At 26.4% G+C, this 19,478-nt stretch overlaps 3 protein-coding genes across 3 annotated transcripts; all 3 read left to right on the top strand.

Moving 5' to 3' along the window:
- The first annotated feature begins 3,667 nt into the window (after positions 1-3,667).
- Positions 3,668-5,872, top strand: Rift (Riboflavin transporter). Its single transcript, XM_035086667.1, has 2 exons — positions 3,668-4,467; positions 4,538-5,872. Exons 1-2 carry the CDS (start codon positions 4,256-4,258, stop codon positions 5,619-5,621), a joined length of 1,296 nt encoding a protein of 431 aa, XP_034942558.1. The 5' UTR covers positions 3,668-4,255; the 3' UTR covers positions 5,622-5,872.
- An 890-nt stretch (positions 5,873-6,762) lies between these two features.
- Positions 6,763-8,850, top strand: LOC118068867 (F-box/WD repeat-containing protein 9-like). The gene is made up of 7 exons (XM_035086586.1): positions 6,763-6,858; positions 6,946-7,105; positions 7,368-7,510; positions 7,578-7,813; positions 7,894-8,143; positions 8,297-8,569; positions 8,639-8,850. Exons 1-7 carry the CDS (start codon positions 6,763-6,765, stop codon positions 8,726-8,728), a joined length of 1,248 nt encoding a protein of 415 aa, XP_034942477.1. The 3' UTR covers positions 8,729-8,850.
- Positions 8,851-10,047: 1,197 nt separating this feature from the next.
- Tnpo (transportin 1) lies at positions 10,048-18,719 on the top strand. Its single transcript, XM_035086595.1, has 13 exons — positions 10,048-10,302; positions 10,892-10,967; positions 11,075-11,257; positions 11,340-12,272; positions 12,339-12,650; positions 12,758-12,995; positions 13,080-13,369; positions 13,450-13,548; positions 13,615-13,710; positions 14,450-14,525; positions 15,414-15,588; positions 15,661-15,787; positions 16,115-18,719. The coding sequence occupies exons 1-12, from the start codon at positions 10,198-10,200 to the stop codon at positions 15,766-15,768; spliced, it is 2,691 nt and encodes an 896-aa protein (XP_034942486.1). The 5' UTR covers positions 10,048-10,197; the 3' UTR covers positions 15,769-15,787; positions 16,115-18,719.
- The last annotated feature ends 759 nt before the right edge of the window (positions 18,720-19,478 follow it).

Raw genomic sequence — 19,478 nt, 5'->3', positions numbered from 1 at the left:
AGATTAAGTAAACAAAGCCATTTAATGACAAATTAAAGTGATAAGATTCTTGTTATAATAAATTTGTGATAACGAGAACAAAGTTTAACTTAACTAATCATATGATAAAATTAGTATGCATAAGTGGTGGTTAATTTATATTTGACTATATATTCTATATACCTTATTAATAATATATTTTAAAGTCTTGCTAATAAAGTTGTATTTATGTATATGTTTATCAGCAAAATATTTATGTATATATTTTAATCAGCAAAATCATTTATTTCTGTCACTTTATCATTGTAAATTAAAATGTTTAGTACTTTAGTGGATGAGTCAATCAGTCAATTATAGCACGTTTCTACTTTCATGAATATTTGTACTGATGGTATTTACATATATGTAAAATATTTATAAAATTTTGCAATGATTTTTTTTACATTTAAGCGCCTCGGACGTTGAAATAAAAAAAAAATAAAAAAATGGGAAAGAAATTTTGCGCAGTAAAAAGCTTTAATGAAAAGTTACAGTGCAATGAAAGTTACATTGAAGTTGTTTCTTTTTTTCATTGTATGGAAATATTGAACAGGAATATTTAAAAAAAAAATTTAAATTGCGAAGTGGTTGCACTCAAACTGTCAAACTGGTTTATTATATAAAGTGATCATCGTGTTTTTTCAAAAGTACAATAAATTTTTCTTCGTAATTATAATAAGAGAAGAAAGAAATAACGACGATAAAAATATATTTATTGCAGAGAAATTTTTGAATTGGTAACAAAAAAATATAAAAATTTATCCTCACAATTTGAAGAGTTTACTTGTATTTTTTTTGTCGTTGAACCGGACAGCTTTATCCTTCATAAAAGTCTCTAGGGTAGATGTAGCATTTGTGGCCACTTTAAGGATTTCAACGATACTATTTTAAATAAAATGAAATATATATATATACAAATATATATGAACGATAATAATAAAAATTTTCTATAAAAGATGACAACATATAAATAATTAATTTACCAACAATAGAGAAATTTTATGTTATTTTTTTTTATGAAAATAATTAATTAAAAAATTCACTAAAATACAAAAATTATTTATATCCATTTTAATTTATGCAAAAACAAAATGAAAAAAAAATATTTTTTAATGTAAGTCTCATTGTATTCAAGCTTTTTATTTATAATTTTCTGTCTAAAGTCTACCCATTTTTCAATACATGTTTTTAGCCCTCAAGGTACTTAAATTTTACCATTCTATTTATGAGAAATTTTTTAAAATAAAATTATTAAGTAAAAAAAACATTTTTATTTATATAAATATATATTGATAAGATTGTTACTTTAATAAATCAATTAAAATGATTAATAACATTTTACAAAAATGAACTTGAAAGTGTTATTTGCTGACTAATTAATTCTATTAACATATCAATATTCATTGTATTTATTAAAATAATGTTGTAGATGAGTAGGGTAATTGTAAACCAAGTCAATTCAAACGCGACCCTTTATCATTCCCTGGTGATCTTATCATTGTGACACGCGATGTCTATTTATCTCTTCAGCGATGTACATAAATAAAAGCATAATAAGAGGAAAATAAAATCATGTGCTTTTATCGCGTTATTAATAGAATTACTTAACATTTGCAATTACTCCACCTTCAAAACTTGAGTGCTATTAATTTAATTAATTTAATCACACATGCAAAGCTACTATGAATGATGTAAATGATAAAACTGGATAATTATTCAGCGCTAAGATATAAGTATGTATTTATTATACATATATAATGACTATTTATGTTATTTGTATACACTCCATTTGTTCAACTTATTGATTTTAAAAAAAAAAATACTGTGAATAATGTACACTTCTATACAACATTAAAAAATATAATTTACGGTAAATTTTAATGCTGATGATATGCATACACATACATGTACATTTCTATTATAATTATTGTACTATTGACCGTATTATTGTGAATCCTTTGTGAGCCTGCCTATCATCTTTTATAAAATTCTTGCTACATTCAAACAACCTGTGTATTCTTTTTTTTTTTTTTTCTATCACTCCAACTACATATATTGATGAAATGTTCATTAATAATCCAGAAATTGAGTTTAATTTTTTTAATGGTTTCTACTATTATTATAGAAATTTTAGATTAGTATATTATAATATACTCAAAACTTCATATGAGTCAATGATTAACACACGTGTTTAGATATTTATTCAGTCAACAGTTAATTAACTTTCAGAGCTAAGGGTAAATAAGTATTCCCCAAAGAAATAAATATTTAAATTTATTATAATAATTTATTAATTAACAACGATAAACTTTAGTCGGTTATTGTATTTTTTGACAGATATTCGTGAAGTATTTTAAAATAGAAAAGATTTATTTTCTTTCAACAGTTTGTTCTTATTTTACAATTATTAAAACAACTTGCTGATAATATTTAGAGAATGATAAGAATTAAATTAAGTAATCCCTATAACTTTTTTTATCAACTTCTCAAGATACAAGTTATAAACATTTTATCTAGTAATGTGACATAATATATCTTTTGTTACTAGATATTTGTAGCAATCACTGTTTAATACTGTTTTTTCTTATAAAAAAAAAAATACACGACCCAACACTCAATTCATTTCAACCCACTTCCCTAGATACCAATTCAGAAAATTACATTCTTAATACATTAATCTCATCAACAATTCTTTTATCAAAGTTGCCCGAATTCATTTCATTAAATCTAATAAACAATACACTACAATATTTACTCAGTAAAAATTCACTCAACTTTTTACTTGATTTAATTCCAATTCTCTAAAGACTCTCAGTTTATTTTCCGTCTACTTGTTTCAATCTTTCGGTTTTTTTTTTTTCGAAAACAAACATAATATGTTTAATTACTCTCAATGGTGGGTTTACCTTAAAAAAAAAAAAGTTGTTTATTAAACTTTTTCTAAAATTAAATCAAAAGAATTATCTTGAAGAAATAAATTTACAAATTGGGGTAATTTTATTAATTACAATAAATGATTGACATTTATTTAAAAAAAACTTTTCTCTATAAATTCAACTAATAACAAGAGAGTTAAGAAAAATTAGTACTTAGTTGAGCACTCGATGCTTTAATAAGTAATTCAAAAGTTTTGGAATCAAAATCAAGTTTTAGCTGCAAGTATACCAGAAGCTTTAATATTAATTGAAAAATAATCAAATAGTAAAGTGAAATTTAAATAGTTTTAAAAATTTTTTAATTTAAAATTCATCAAATGTTTAGATATAAAAAATTTAAATATTTATGAAGACACATTGAACTTACTTTTAAAATGTATATAAAATTGTGAATTTTCTATCAACGTATATTTACATATTTTTATCTACATCATTGTTTCATGTAGGACTAATTCAATTTCAATTCTAAAATTCTCTTTTATTTAGCACAGGATTAATTTTATCATTATTACTTTAATTTTTAATAATCCAGAAACCGTACAATGTGTAAAGTCGAAATTTTTTTGAAAATTCTTAACTTTTTCTACTTTATCGACATTAAATAATTACCGGTATCAGATATATTTTGAATTACTCAATCGATAATAAAACCATCATATTGATTATTCTGAAAAAAATATTTCGGACTTTCCCAGATTGAGTATTTTTGAATGAATACATTATTTGATCAATCTTTCATTATTGAATATCAATAAATACATTCAATTAAAATATCAACAGTTGTGTTCATATGAAAAATGTGTAAATAAGAATGGTATTTGAGAACAAACAGATTAAGTATTAAACTCTGACAATATAAAATTCTTTACTACTTAAAATAAATTAACCTCTTATCATACATATTGTACATACCTCCTTAGAGACATATAGATATACCGCATAACTGCGAGTTAAGCAATTAATTTTAATGACTCAGATTTATCCTTGTCATTCTTCATTTATTTTATTTTTCTTTTTTTTCTCTACGTGTCAGTGCCTACTAAAGTAATGCATTGCTTATCTATAGTTTCGTGGTTACACTGTAGTTATATAGTCTTCATTCTGTTCACATAACACTCACAAGCTCAACGTTGATAATTGTGTCAATTACAAAAAAGTACTTCTCACTAAATTATTACAGTACTTATTATTACAAATATCTTATATTACATTCAATGATGTATTAAATAAAATAATACAAGTAAACATATTACATTGGTTTTAAATTAATTTCATGGATGTTCAACAATTAAAAAAACAAAATGTTATCACAAAAATTAAGTAACAGAAAACTGCTAGTGGATGTATTGGCAGTGATGTTCGGTATTGGATCATGGATTGGAATTAATGGTGTTTTCATCGAAATACCTCTTTTAGTCCAATTAGCACCTGAAGGATGGAGTCTTCCAGCTTATATTGTTATGGTAGTACAAATTGCAAATTTGGGACCAATACTTTATACGTTATTTACAAAGTAAGTTATTATTTTACATTTTTAATGGTAAAATATTTCATTAAAACTAAATTAAATATTTCATTTTTAGATATTCATCGTGGTCTCGTGATGATTACATTATTTATACGCTTTTAGGAGTAGCAGCAACATCAGTTTTCATTCTAGCTTTCACGTACAAATCAACTTCTATTATATCGGGAACTAAACATTCAACAGTACTTTTAAGTTTTATGTTTCTGATAGCAATTGTTGGATGTACCAGTTCGGTATTATTCATGCCATACATGAGAAACTTTAGAGAAATATATTTAATATCTTATCTAGTTGGTGAGAGTTTAAGTGGGTTTTTACCAAGTATTCTAGCTCTTATTCAAGGAGTTGGAGGCAATGCACAATGTAGAAATGTAACAAAACCTGGCCAACCTCAACGATTTGAAGAATACTATCCTGATCCGAGATTTTCATTAGAAACTTTTTTCATTATCTTGGGTACACTCTTGTGGATGAGTTTTCTATCTTTCATAGGACTCAATAAGTTCCAAATAGCACTTAATGAACGCGTGAAACCAGCTGGATGTACTGAAACACTGCCAACAGATATCAATGCACCACCTAGTTACAAGACATCAACAGAGTGGCGTATGTCTAAGCAAATGTACTTATATTTATTAAGTATTATGGGAATAATTTGTTTCTTAGGGCACACTGCTCTAGCAAGTATTCAGTCATATTCGTGCTTACCATATGGTAATATTGCCTATCACTTAACTGTTACTTTAGCATCAATGGCTCAACCTCTTAGCATGTGTGTAGGATTTATTAGAACATCTCCAGTTTCAGTAAGAGTTGTATCTCTGCTGACAGTATTTGTTATTATAATTTCTAGTATAATTTTATATTTGGCTGTGCAATCACCAAACCCACCATTACAAGACTCGTGGTTGGGTCCATTTATAATAGTTATTCTTTGGGTGATAACATACAGTTTAATAGGATTCTTAAAAATGTCAATAACGACACTATTCAGACCTGATCCTGGTCGAGGTCTTTATTACACTGGTGTTGCCACCCAAGTTGGTTCATTAGCAGGTGCAATTACTTCTTTTGCGTTAGTTAATTATACCGAAATATTTAAAAGCTATTCTCCTTGTACTATTCTTAATCAGACATAAAGTTTTATTACTATGTTTATTATCATAGCAATTATTATAAATCAATTTTGAACTTGTGACGGGATATTTATGTTCATAAACTCCAAAATGTGCTGTTATCAGTGGTTAGATTATCGTTACTTCGTAAAATAATTAAATAAATTATCACTGATGTCTATTTTTGTAATTAATAAATCGTTTACTTAAATTGTTATCTTAGAGGCTTTCATTCTCAGGATAACTATACATTGTTTAAAAAAAATGTATGTAAATCGAACAATTATTTAAATAATTGATTTTTTTTTTAGACAATAATATATTTATAAACTTGAAATATTTAATTATTGATATCAATAAAAAACTGTTAATAAATTTTTAAGAAAATGAAAAAAAGGAGTAAAAAAATTATTGTAAATTATTAAATATAAAATAAATTTAGAAAACAATTATAACATTAAATAAAAATTATTAACAATTATAATTGATGTGTTTGTCATATATGTATATATATATATATATATATATATATATATATATATATATATACACAGAAAAAAAGTATTTTTTATCAGTATTTATAAAAAATATTCTATTCAGATTCGAAAAGAATTACAGAGACCATTATTATCGACAAAGTAATTGGATGTGATTGGAGACCAAACAGATGGAGATGAAACAGACCAAACTATGGAGATGAAACAAACCAAACTATGGAGATGAAACACGATATATATGTACATAACAAGCTTCTGTCAAATCCATAAAGATAAAGGTTATATACACTCTTCATGGTTGCATACACACATATTTACTATTGACCTTATTAAACATTCAGTATGCCCATGTTTGTACGTAAAAATATGTATTATAAATAGTTAAAAGGGTATTTTAAACTGATAATTATTTCTATCAAGTGTGGATGTGTATGTTTAAGAGAAGAAGAAAAAATAGAAACTCAAAGACGACGTTTAATGCTTTTGTGTATTATTAACGATGTGGAGAGAGTACGAATAAGTTGATATTAATTGTGGAAATTTTTTATAACATTTAGTGATAATTAACAATTATCAATTGTTTATTATTAAACAATATAGTTTTTTTAACCACGTAAACGTAATTAATTGATGAAATTATTTTTTATTTATATTTTCATTTTATAAAAATGAGCGAAAAAAATGATAATGTTAATTTGGACGATAACGAAGAAAATAAAAATGAATCATCAGATGAAATTAATTTAACTGATCTTCCATTGGAGGTAAAATTATTTATTTTTTTCGAAGAATTAATATACTACAACAACTATTTGTGAAGAAAAAAATTAACTATCTTTTATTTATTACAGATATTCTTGTATATTTGTTCATTCTTGGATGCTTCAACATTAGTTCATCGATTGAGCCTAGTTTGCAAACAATTTTGGTATATTCTAAAAGAAGATTCTATGTGGAAAAGAAAAATCCACAATGTCTGGCCCAACTCACGATATCCAATTCTGCCTCCTGGTTAGCTTTCATACTCAATAGCATCTTCCATATTGCACAACTAATTATTCCGTAAATAAATGAAACTTCTGATAATAATAAAATTGATATAAAAATTTGAAAAATCATAAAAAAATTGATTAATCAACTAATCCAAAAATAATTCAAATTTATTCTTTTTTGTAATAACTTATAACGAACTCTTATTTAAATTTAAAATAACTTCAATGAAGAAGAATCTTGTTGTAAAAATGTTTTTTCAATTATTTGAATTATATTTCAGATAGAGATGAAGAATTATTTTGGAAATTGGCTTGCGTTGCAGTCGAACGTCAAGCATATTTATGGAGAAATATGGAAAATATTAAAAGTTTTCCTTTAGAGGAAGGACACTATGGTTGTGTTGATGGACTTTTACTGATGAACGTATGTAAACACTTGAATATTTTAACTTATTTGATAGTCAACAAAATTTATTACAATTTTGTTGTAGGAAGGAAGACTTTGCATATCAGGTGGACGTGACAGATTATTAGTATGCTGGAAACTAGATACATACGTAGATAAACAAAAGATTCAAACATATACGGGATTTGGTCATGATGGCTGGATACGAGATATTACATCATTGCATGGCAAAATTTACAGTTGTAGTTGGGATCAACGAATTCACGTATGGAGTGTAGAAAACACTGGAATCGAACCTATACATCGAATGGCATTGTATAGGTAAATATAAAGGATAAATTATTAATTGAGCATTAAACTGAATTTATTTACTAAATTTTAATGAATTATCATTTCATTAGAGACAGCACGAGCGCTTTATTATGCATTACTTCAAATGAACAGACTAATTTAATTGCCACTGGATCATATTGCAAAACAATTTCAGTATTAGATCCACGATTATCAGATCCACTTGTTGCACGATATCAGCCACATCAAAGAGCTGTATTAAAAATTACTATGAATTCACAGTATATCATTTCAGGAAGTGAAGATAGAACTGTATCAATTTGGGACCAACGATCTCAACGAACTCTTGAGTCGATCACGGTAATAAAATATTCATTATTGAATAATAAATGATAATATACAAAAAATATTCAATTCATTTACTTGTAATGTTTTTTGAAATTTCAAGACTCATATTAATTTTATAATCGTTAAAATGATTAAAATTAGTGAAACCACTGAAATTTTTTCTAGGTATCAACTGATTCATTTCCAATGAGTCTCTGTATGTACAGAAGATCAGTTTTTATTGGTGATAGTGGTGCTTATATTCATGTTCTGGACACTGATAATTACAAAATAGTTAAACAATACAAGACTGAACATACGAAAGGAATAACAGGAATATACGCTTCTTTAGGTTCTATAATAACTAGTTCATTAGATTCAACTGTACGAATTTCAAGTCCAACTGATCCACCAAAACAATTTACCATTCTGAAAAGTCCACACGGGGACATAGCTGGAGTGAGTATAATAAAAAGAAGATATAATGTTGTGTATTATTATTGTTATACAAATTAATCATTCTTTTAGATGGACTACTTAAATGATGTGCTTGCTGTATGTGGTGACAGTGCACTACAGATATGGAGACCGAAGTGCAATACATATAATATATTATGATGATGACTTGTTTCAATAATTACGATGTTTTATCGAAATTATTCATTTGATCTATTTTTAATGAAATTTTACACGTGTATTTTTTTCTAATAAACTGATCGATAATTTGCTTGCAAGTTATATAATCGAATAACATAATTAAAGAAATTTATTACTTACCAATAGAGAAATTGTTGATGTCTTCCGATCAAATTTTTCGTGAAAAATGAAGATGAACCCTTTTAAAATGTTGAATACTTGATATAATTTCTTCTTAGAAGAAATAAACATCATAATAAATTTTAAATTCACTACTTCACTTTATATATACACAGAGTTCACTTTGTTTTATTTCAACACTTCTAATAATATGAAATTTAATGTTTGTCATTGAAATAGATGTATATTAACTTATATATTCACTCACTAATTGTTTTTTTGTTTCATTAAACTAACATAGCTCTATATGGTAAATAAATTATCATTGATAATTAATTCAACAATAATTATATCATAATTGCAATTTTCAATACTTAAAAATTTTATAGTATATCGAAATACAGCAATATTTACTATTTAGATTATATTTTAGAAGATAGAGTTGTTCCTTTGAATTCGAGGAACTGAGTCTTTTGTTACCGCCAGACTTCCATTTAGAGTGGGGAGCAGAGTTTTGGCGGGATTGGCGTCTTTAGAGAGTGGGGAAATTAGATCATCATTGTCCTTCAAGAGTAGAGGTCGTGACGTACGTTTTGCACTACGCATCTGCCATCTATGACCATATTTAACCAATGAATTAACATTTCATGTTACAATTTTACATCATCAATACTAAAAGAAATCAATTTGTCGCTGACGGCAAATCATGTTTTATTATCAAATTTCAATAGTGTTTATTTACACTTTTTTTTTGATACATTATTGAAATTCGATGTATTTAATATATAACCTATACTACACGAGATCATATTTATCTTTATGTTATAATGTAATTATATGAAAACGCACCGTCAATTAGATTGAATTCGAGTGTTTTTATTCGATTTTCTTTTGTTTTTTTCTAATAAATTTTAATTGACATATAAACCTTATTTATGAATAGAATTGCGAGTTCTCTAACCTATAAACAGTAATTTTTGCATATTTTAGACAATTTTATTATTCAAACCAACATTATCACATATTTTTAATAATATTATTCTTCGAAAATGTGCCAAAGTTGAATCTATTGAATTTCATGATGAAAAGTGAAAATTGGTATTATTTCCCATAGTAACAGTAAGTATAGTATGTGCACATTGTGTAATAAAGATACTATACCTTTCATAAGAGATGTACAGTTTGTCAAGGGCGGTTTAATGGAGTGGGGATGGTTTATGAAGAACTTCCGTTAGTGTGCGAGTAAATGCGAGCAAGCGGTGGCGAGACATTGAGCTTGACGAAGCTGTTAGTTGTGTTTAGTGGTGGTAGTGGTGCTATTGAAAAACACGATGAAAATGGCGTGGCAACCACAGGAAGAAGGACTCAGACAAATTTTGACGCTACTTCGTGAGTCGCAAAGCCCCGATACCGCAACTCAACGTGCTGTACAAGAAGTATCCTTTCTCTATACAATATCATTGATTTCATAAAATAGTAATTTCGACATTAATTTATGCCGAAAAAAATCACGTTATGTCCAGGGCGTGCTTTTATTGACAAAATTTCAGATATCTATACCATGATTTGCCGGTTGTTATGTCGTTTATATTCTACGTCATAATTATTTAAGTTTAACGTATTACTATTATTTATTATTTGCAATATTTTCATGAATAAGTTTTAATCCATGAACTCTTTGACCAATCGTATCTAAAGAAATTTACGGTGATATATAATTTTTCAGACATGATTAAATACAAAACTTTTCATTTCGTTACGTTGATTTTATGCAACTAATTTGTTCAATTACATTGAAGAAATTGTATGGAAATATCTGTAGATACAAATATATGTGTACAATACACATTTTAACATATAAGTATAACATCTATATATGTATATATATATATATATTATTTTATACATACTTTAATAAATGTTTTAAAGTATGTCATATCTTCACTTTAAAATTTAAACAATATACTGTATTTTGTGAATTTAGCTTTCTTCCTTATTTTCCTTAATAAAACGATCATCAAATAGAAATTAGAAGAATTAAACAAGTTTCCAGATTTTAACAATTATCTTATCTTTGTATTAACTAAGCTTACATCCGAAGGTAAGAAAAAAATGCCTTTAATATATTGATAACTACTTTTTATGCTTGATGCTTCGTTTTTTAAATTAAATTTACAATTAATTGGCATTTTTATTACTATCCTACAGCGGATGTACCGACAAGGTCTCTTAGTGGACTAATTTTAAAAAATAATGTAAGGACTCATTATCATAAATTTCTACCAGAAGTTACAAATTTTATTAAACAAGAATGCCTCTCAGCCGTTGGAGATCCGGATCCTATGATTCGAGCTACTGTAGGAATTTTAATAACAACTATTGCATCAAAAGGTAAAAACTCACGAAAAGCATTTTTTTACAATTAAAATTAATATAACTAATAATATTAACATAAAGAAATCATTATTTACAGGTGAATTAACTGCTTGGCCAGAATTATTGCCAGCATTATGTCAAATGTTAGATTCACAGGATGACAACGTTTGTGAAGGAGCATTTGGTGCTTTGCAAAAAATTTGTGAAGATTCAGCTGAACTTTTAGATTCAGATACTTTAAACCGACCTTTAAATGTTTTTATTCCAAAATTTTTGCATTTTTTCTATCACTCAAGCCCCAAAATACGATCTCATGCTCTAGCATGCGTTAATCAATTTATTATCAATCGTCCTCAAGCTCTTATGCTACATATAGATGCTTTCATTGAAAATTTATTTCATCTAGCTTGTGATAATGATTGTGGTGTACGGAAAAATGTCTGTAGAGCGCTTGTTATGCTACTGGAAGTTCAGATTGAACGACTTATTCCTCATATGTCTAGCATCATCGAATATATGTTGCTAAGAACACAAGATCCAAATGCAGCTGTGGCTTTAGAAGCTTGTGAATTTTGGTTATCGTTAGCTGAACAAAATATATGTCGTCAAGCATTGGGTCCACATTTAGCAAGATTAGTTCCAATTCTAATAGGTGGTATGACGTATAGTGACATAGACATTATATTATTGAAAGCAAATGTTGAAGAAGATGAAATGATTCCGGATCGTGAAGAAGACATACGACCACGATTTCACAAAACTAAAACCCACGGTGTTCATCCTAGCATGAATAAACATTCAGAAGAAAATGGTGGTTGTGATTCAGATGGTGAAGATGCTGGTGATGATGATTCAACTTTGAGCGATTGGAATTTGAGAAAATGCTCTGCAGCAGCTTTAGACATGTTAGCTGGTGTCTTCAGAAACGATTTATTACCTGTATTAGTACCAATTCTGAAAGAGACATTGTTCCACGAATTTTGGTTAGTTAAAGAGTCTGGTATACTTGCTTTAGGAGCAATAGCAGAAGGTAAATATAATATGTTATCTATTGCTAACTTATGTACTTAATTTTTCTTCTCTTTTTCTACTACAGGTTGTATGGAAGGTATGATTCCACATTTGAGTGAACTTATTCCGTATTTAATTAGTTGTTTAAGTGACAAAAAAGCGTTAGTACGTGCCATAACGTGTTGGACGTTGAGTAGATATTCTCATTGGGTATGTGCACAACCACATGATACTTACTTGAAACCTTTAATGACGGAATTATTAAAACGAGTATTAGATGGCAATAAAAGAGTACAAGAAGCCGCTTGCTCGGCATTTGCCACATTAGAAGAAGAAGCCTGTACTGAATTAGTTCCTTATCTTGGATTTATTTTAGAAACTCTTGTTTTTGCTTTCGGTAAGGAATCATTTTTTTATTTACTTCCTGTTATGAAAAAATTAAAGCAATAAATATTTTTCTTTCATTTATACATTTGTTTTTATATATAATATTTTTAATTCCAGGTAAATATCAACATAAAAATTTACTAATTTTATATGATGCTATTGGAACCTTAGCAGAATCAGTTGGACATCATTTAAATAAGCCTGATTATATTAACATTCTTATGCCTCCGTTAATAAATAAGTGGAATGTCTTAAAGGATGAAGATAAAGATCTTTTTCCACTTCTCGAATGTTTATCTTCCATTGCTACAGCCCTTCAATCAGGATTTTTACCTTATTGTGAACCTGTTTATAGGTCATTATAATTAATAATTGAACAACATCAATATTTATTGAAATTTATAAACGATAAAACAATCATTAATTGTTAATTTTATAGGCGATGTGTATCATTAGTTGAACAGACGTTAAATCAGCATATTGCAAGTTCTCAAAATCCAGATCAGTTTGAAGCTCCGGATAAAGATTTTATGATTGTTGCTTTAGACTTATTAAGTGGGTTAGCTGAAGGATTAGATGGTCATATTGAACGCCTTGTGGTGAATAGTAATATTATGCAATTACTTTATCAATGTATGCAAGATCCAACACCAGAAGTTAGACAAAGCAGTTTTGCATTGCTTGGAGATTTGACGAAAGCTTGTTTCCAACATGTACTTCCGTGTATACGTAAGAAATATATCATTTATTTTAAAAGACAAAAATTAATTTACAATTCATTTTATTTAATATTTATCTTTTATTTACAGCGGACTTTATGCCGATTTTAGGCGAAAACTTGAATCCTTCTTTTATATCTGTATGTAATAATGCTTCATGGGCAATCGGTGAAATAGCAATAAAATTAGGTAAGTTTAAATTTAAAAAATTATTCATTATTGAATTTTTAAATTATTTTTATTTTTATTTTTTAGGACCTGATACAAGTGCATATATACCCCTGATAATAACACAACTTATTGACATTATTAACCGGCCAAATACTCCAAAAACGTTGTTGGAAAATACTGGTAAGTACATGGTTAATTATTACTGAAGATAACTCATAGAAACACATACATTTTACCTGGAATAGACATTTACATAGTTTTTTTTATTTAAAGGTCAATCGATTATTACTGTTTTTTTCAATTATTTTTTTATAAATTCATCACTCAATTCCAGTACATATAAAGTGTCTGCATTTGATACTTTTTTTTTTTTTTGAGTATTAAACTTATCAGTTTTCTTTCTAAGAACACAAGTAAGAAATCAGTAAAAAATTTTATTTGTTTTTATAACACTATTATGGTTGTTTTTAAAATTTTATTCTTGTTTTTTAAATATATATATATACAAATATTTTATTTAAATAATAATATTTTTATTTTATAAGCAGTGTGTAAGTATTCTGGATGAAAAGTAAATTAGACCACTATTGCCACAAAATAATATTGCACACTGCTGCTTAAATATTTTCACAGTTACGGTAATACTTAATTAAAAAAGAATCACATAATGATCATCATCATCGGTATCACTTTATAGTTTACTTATGTTCTCCAGTATTAATTATAATTGATATTAATTATTTATTATTCATCAATAGTTATTTCTAATTATAAATTTTTTTATTGAAATTTATGAACAGCAGCATATTCACCTAAGTTAATTGTTGATTCGCTATCAGTTTGTCTTATTGTTTGTGTTTCCGGTCACTTCACTACACTTCACTACTTGTCTACTTACTGATACGAAACGATATCGTAGCCATTACGATCGGTCGCCTCGGTTATGTGTGTCCCCAAGACGTCGCCCCCATGTTACAGCAGTTTGTCCAACAGTGGTGTGTAAATTTTTTTATTATTATTCTTATTATTATTTTATTATTGATTATTATAATTATAATTATTATATTTTATTAGCACTTTATTATGGGGTTTTGTTAACGTTATTATTCTGGAACCGGATCATTTAACGTGCTATCGCTTTTTTTTCCTTTGCTGTCTCTATCTCTTTTCTATTTCTCTTCCCTCTTTCTCTATATTTTTCAAATAGCAAAAATATGTGTAACATTTGTTTTTTATTAGCTAAAAAAAAATTTAGAAAAAATAATTACTATAAATATATATGTATTAATATACACATATTTTTGTTGTAACAAATCATAATTAATTAATGATAAAAAGATTTTATAAAAATTTGTTTAATTAATTAATTCAATAATCTCTATATTTTATTTAGTCCTTTTAATGTAGCGGTATTAAGTTGAATTATACTGCTATTATTCAATTGCTTTATTTACTCTGCACCAGAGTTAACATAATTTTTTAAATTCAAAATAATTTATAAATCATTTACAAAAGAAAAAAGTAACAAAGTATATATTCTTCATTTATTACATTCGCTTAATTGATTCATTTCATTTATCTCCATTGTAAAGCCAACGGACATTACACACTTTAATTGAAATAACTACCTAAAAATGTGACGTTATTGAAGTAGTGACTTGTCCATAAAATATTACGAAAATTCGACTGTATTTGTGCCTTTTCTTCCATTATAATATAAATGTTTATTATAAAATATGTAATGGGTATTTGAACAAGCAAGATATAGGTTGTTGATTTTATATAATTAATAATTAATGTTTTATAAAAAATTTTTAATGAATTTAATCAAATTATCTTTTAGTTTACTTTATAAATACTTTTAAAACTAAATTTATTAATAGGTGTTCATCGTTAAGAAATATCCGTGATAATGAAGAGAAAGATTCGGCATTCAGAGGTATGTGCCAAATGATAACTATCAATCCAGCTGGTGTTGTTCAAGACTTTGTATATTTTTGCGATGCTGTGGCATCCTGGGTTACACCACGAGAAGACTTGAAAGACATGTTTCAAAAGGTAAATTTTCAATAATTCTTTGAATAAAAAAAATTTTTAAATGAATTATTATTAATATAAAATTATTAACAGATTTTACACGGATTTAAAAATCAAGTTGGCGCTGAAAATTGGAAGCGATTCTCTGATCAATTTCCTGTACAACTTCGCGAACGACTTCAAAATATGTATGGTGTCTGAACGATTGCATCAACATTTAGTAAGTACAATAATATAGTATATTTCACACCTAGGGAGAAAAAGTAGACTAGCTCAAACCACGTGTAAAATTACAACCCGAGCCGAAGGCGAGGGGGGTAAACACGTGGTTTAAGCTTGTCTAATTGTCCTCCTTAGGGCTGAATATAATTTTTCGTCATACCTGAGTGGAAAGTTCAACCCCTCTCCAATGGAAAAGTGAACTTTCCGCGCAGGCATGACGAAAAATAAGTATTTATAAATATATATATATATGTATATATACATAAGTAATCAATAAAAGGTTATAACAAAAAAGAAAAGTATCATCTTAATAATGAATTTGCAGGCGGCCACTTATTAGTCAAGGCCGACTGGGGACGGGTGGCGACGATGACGGTACCGACATCAATGTTGGCAACGTCGACGGGATATTATGAAAAAATGGGTGAGCAGGGTGGGTGGGTGAAACCACGGCCTCTATTTATTATTAATATAATCATCATCGAATTGATGATGTTCATAATCAAATGGTGATTAATAATAAATCAACGTTTCGCACCATTGTTAAAGTCCTAAAAGACCAACGTAAGTTGCAAGTGCTTTGTATTACAACATCTTAATGGATGATACAGAAATCAATGGGGGTGATTAATAAATAACGTGTGAGAAGAACTTAAAAAACAATTCTTAAATAAATGGCCGAATTAAGGGGTGGGATATAGGGTGGAACGGGCGTAAAAACGAAAATAGTTATGGGGAATCTTTATCGACGACTCTAGTATTTAAAGGTATCAATAAATCATATTAAAATCTTTATATTAATCCGATACCTTATGCTGATACACGGTAAATTCTATTTTTTGATTAGCATTGCAACACCTTCCAAGTGCTTGTACTTTCGAGTTACAATGCCAATTATAAAACTCAAAGGAATTCAAATGATAAAAAAAACATTGATTGACGTTTTTGAGAGATAAACTAATATGAGTCGTTATAAAGCATAGATATCACGTTGTAGTGTTCAATTAAAACTAAACAGTTAAAAAGAGAGTAAACAATAGTTAAATGAATGAATGAATGATAAACTGATTAATTGATGATGATGATGATGATGATAATAATAATAATATGAATAAATAATATTAATTATAATAATATTTATAATCGTAGAGTGATTTTATTAAATTTTTTCTATTCTCTACCAAAACTTTATTCAAAATGAATCAAGTACAATACATGTATTTGTTACTAATTAAAATAATGGTAATAATAATAAATATTATTATTATTGTTGTTGTTGTTATTTTTATTATAATAATAAAAGTAAATTTTTATCTTTTATGACACAAGATAAAATATAGATTGTTCAGTCAACGAGAAATTTTTTTTTTTAATTACAAAAAAAAAGAAAAAAAAAAAAAAAGAAAAAGAAAATATTTTTGCACTAATAGATTGGACGAGTCCGTGTACAGTGCCATTCCGTTCATAAATTAAAACTCCACGCATGTATTGTGATACTAGGTTAATTTAATATTATGTATATGTAATTACGTATGAAAATCAATCATTAATTTTATGAAAAAAAAATTGATTTTTTATTATCAAATTTAGCTCACTAATAATAAATTTCAATATAAATATATACTTCACAATTATTGTTACTTTCACACAAATCAATTAGTACTTTTGTATTTTAATTTTGAGCATATAATGTGATATCTATGGTATACAATTTATTTACTTATGTAACGACTTATAATAACACAGATTTGACTCAAAAATACTATCATTTTGTAAAACGTGTGTAATAAAACAATATGACATACGTGATTCAAAAATATGATGATGAGACATACTTATTGTTAGATCATTTATTTTATTTATCATTCTTTTGTTATATATAAATTTTCAAGCTCAATTATAGTATATCCAAAATGAATATCATTGAATTTCTGTAATTAAGTAGCATTTGAGAAAGAAAAAATATTATTAAAGTAAATATATTAATTAAATAATAGAAAAAATTGATTTAAATAAATAAAAACAAAAAAATTTTCTTTGAAATGGATACACTTATAGTATTTCTTATAAAATAATGAAAATAATAATAATAATAATTTTCGATGTGTACTGAGGAGATTAATTACTTACGAAAACATATTTATATATATATATTATCATTATAATGCTGCTTGAAAGAAATGATGTTTAAAATCTTGAATTGTTATTGACAGTTCTTGACTTAATTCACTTTCATTGTCGGATATAAAATTATATATTATTATTTTTTAGTTTAATCCAATTTGTTTTTTATTATACCTACATTGATTTTTGTGATATTAATAATATAATGATATTTAAAGACAGAAAAGCTTAAGGAAAATGAAATTGAGTTACATGTTTCTAGATAAGGGGGGTTTTTTTTTTTTTATATCAATTTAAAAATATTTTTTATTATATGATACTACTGTCTAATTATTGCATTTACTTTATTCATCAAATTTATTAATAAAAACTCAGTTTCGATATTGTATACTCTTTAAATATTTTTAAATTAAATATTATTATTTTTTTCTTTTTTAAATTTATGAAGGTGTATAGAAATTTAAAGTAATCCATAATTAAATTTAAAGTTTTTATATTTTGAAATCTTACAAGTTTATCAATAAAAAATAAAGTATATAAATTAATTTTGATACATTTTTTTATTGAAAAATTGTAAGTAAGTGTACTTTAACTGTATTTAAACATTGTAATTATTATTGTTATTATTATCATTATTATCATTATTATTATTACTTGTAACTCATCATCATTTATCAGGCTCACAAGTCTTCATAGTATGTATAGATAAAAATTTATAGCTGAACAAATAGATGTAATAGAAGTAATGTGGCTTTGTTTATCTGAATATGAAGTGTATACATTGAATAAACTTATATAATAGTTGATTCAATATTCGATAATTATTTTATAAATAAACAAGTCAATTGGTGGCAAATTTTCATAAATAAGCTTTATCCATCTTAAATAAGTATTCATTGCCACTCATTTATGAAAATATTTCATTAATTTTATATAAAAATCAATTAATAGTAATATTAAAAAAAATTCTCCCACATGTAAGTAATGTAAAGTGAAATTTTACGTGATGCAAACACATATTCTTTAGATGTGATTCGTAAGTGATTAAATGCAAGTTAAAATAATTTTACAATGTAAGTGATGTAATATTCGATAAGCAAGCTTTTTTTTTTTTTTAATTCAAGTACTTGAAAGTATCATCATATATCTCAACTAATTTTTGATTCAGAGCAAGTCTACGAATATGGTACATACATGTGACAAATATGGACCATTGCTATTTCGTGTCGTTTATCTTATAACTGATCTATATTAGTCACATTTATTGATAATGGTTTATATTTGGGGCTTCTCGATATTCTGTAAATTATTCCAAAGGTATAATGATGTAATTTGCAGTGTTGTGAGAATATGATATTTCACGAAATAATTATGATAAAGTATCAGTCACCTTTAATCTAAGTGTAATTACCAGGATTTCGATTTTTTAATACTCTTAAGGTTAAATAAATAAAATTAAAAAATGTGAATAGGTATGCGTATAATAAATATATATTGAATGACTGAAAATATGTTACTAATTAAAATATCAATAATAAACGAGCATGTAACTATATGATAAATAC

The sequence above is a fragment of the Chelonus insularis genome, unplaced genomic scaffold (genome assembly GCF_013357705.1).
Source record: "Chelonus insularis isolate UGA/USDA-ARS -01 unplaced genomic scaffold, ASM1335770v1 contig_403_pilon, whole genome shotgun sequence".
In the NCBI taxonomy this organism is placed as follows: Eukaryota; Metazoa; Arthropoda; class Insecta; order Hymenoptera; family Braconidae; genus Chelonus; species Chelonus insularis.
The sequence above is the reverse complement of the archived record's forward strand: the minus strand, read 5'-3'. Positions and strand labels throughout refer to the sequence as shown.

What these genes read in the sequence shown, in the direction of transcription:
- Rift (XM_035086667.1), top strand. Translation starts at nt 4,256, where the DNA reads ATGTTATCACAAAAATTAAGTAACAGAAAACTGCTAGTGGATGTATTG. An exon ending in CTTTATACGTTATTTACAAA is followed by an intron (nt 4,468 to 4,537) that starts GTAAGTTATTAT and finishes TTTCATTTTTAG; the next exon opens with ATATTCATCGTGGTCTCGTG.
- Tnpo (XM_035086595.1), top strand. Translation starts at nt 10,198, where the DNA reads ATGAAAATGGCGTGGCAACCACAGGAAGAAGGACTCAGACAAATTTTG. An exon ending in AACTAAGCTTACATCCGAAG is followed by an intron (nt 10,968 to 11,074) that starts GTAAGAAAAAAA and finishes ACTATCCTACAG; the next exon opens with CGGATGTACCGACAAGGTCT. An exon ending in CAGCAGTTTGTCCAACAGTG is followed by an intron (nt 14,526 to 15,413) that starts GTGTGTAAATTT and finishes ATTTATTAATAG; the next exon opens with GTGTTCATCGTTAAGAAATA.
- LOC118068867 (XM_035086586.1), top strand. Translation starts at nt 6,763, where the DNA reads ATGAGCGAAAAAAATGATAATGTTAATTTGGACGATAACGAAGAAAAT. An exon ending in TAACTGATCTTCCATTGGAG is followed by an intron (nt 6,859 to 6,945) that starts GTAAAATTATTT and finishes TATTTATTACAG; the next exon opens with ATATTCTTGTATATTTGTTC. An exon ending in GAACTCTTGAGTCGATCACG is followed by an intron (nt 8,144 to 8,296) that starts GTAATAAAATAT and finishes AATTTTTTCTAG; the next exon opens with GTATCAACTGATTCATTTCC.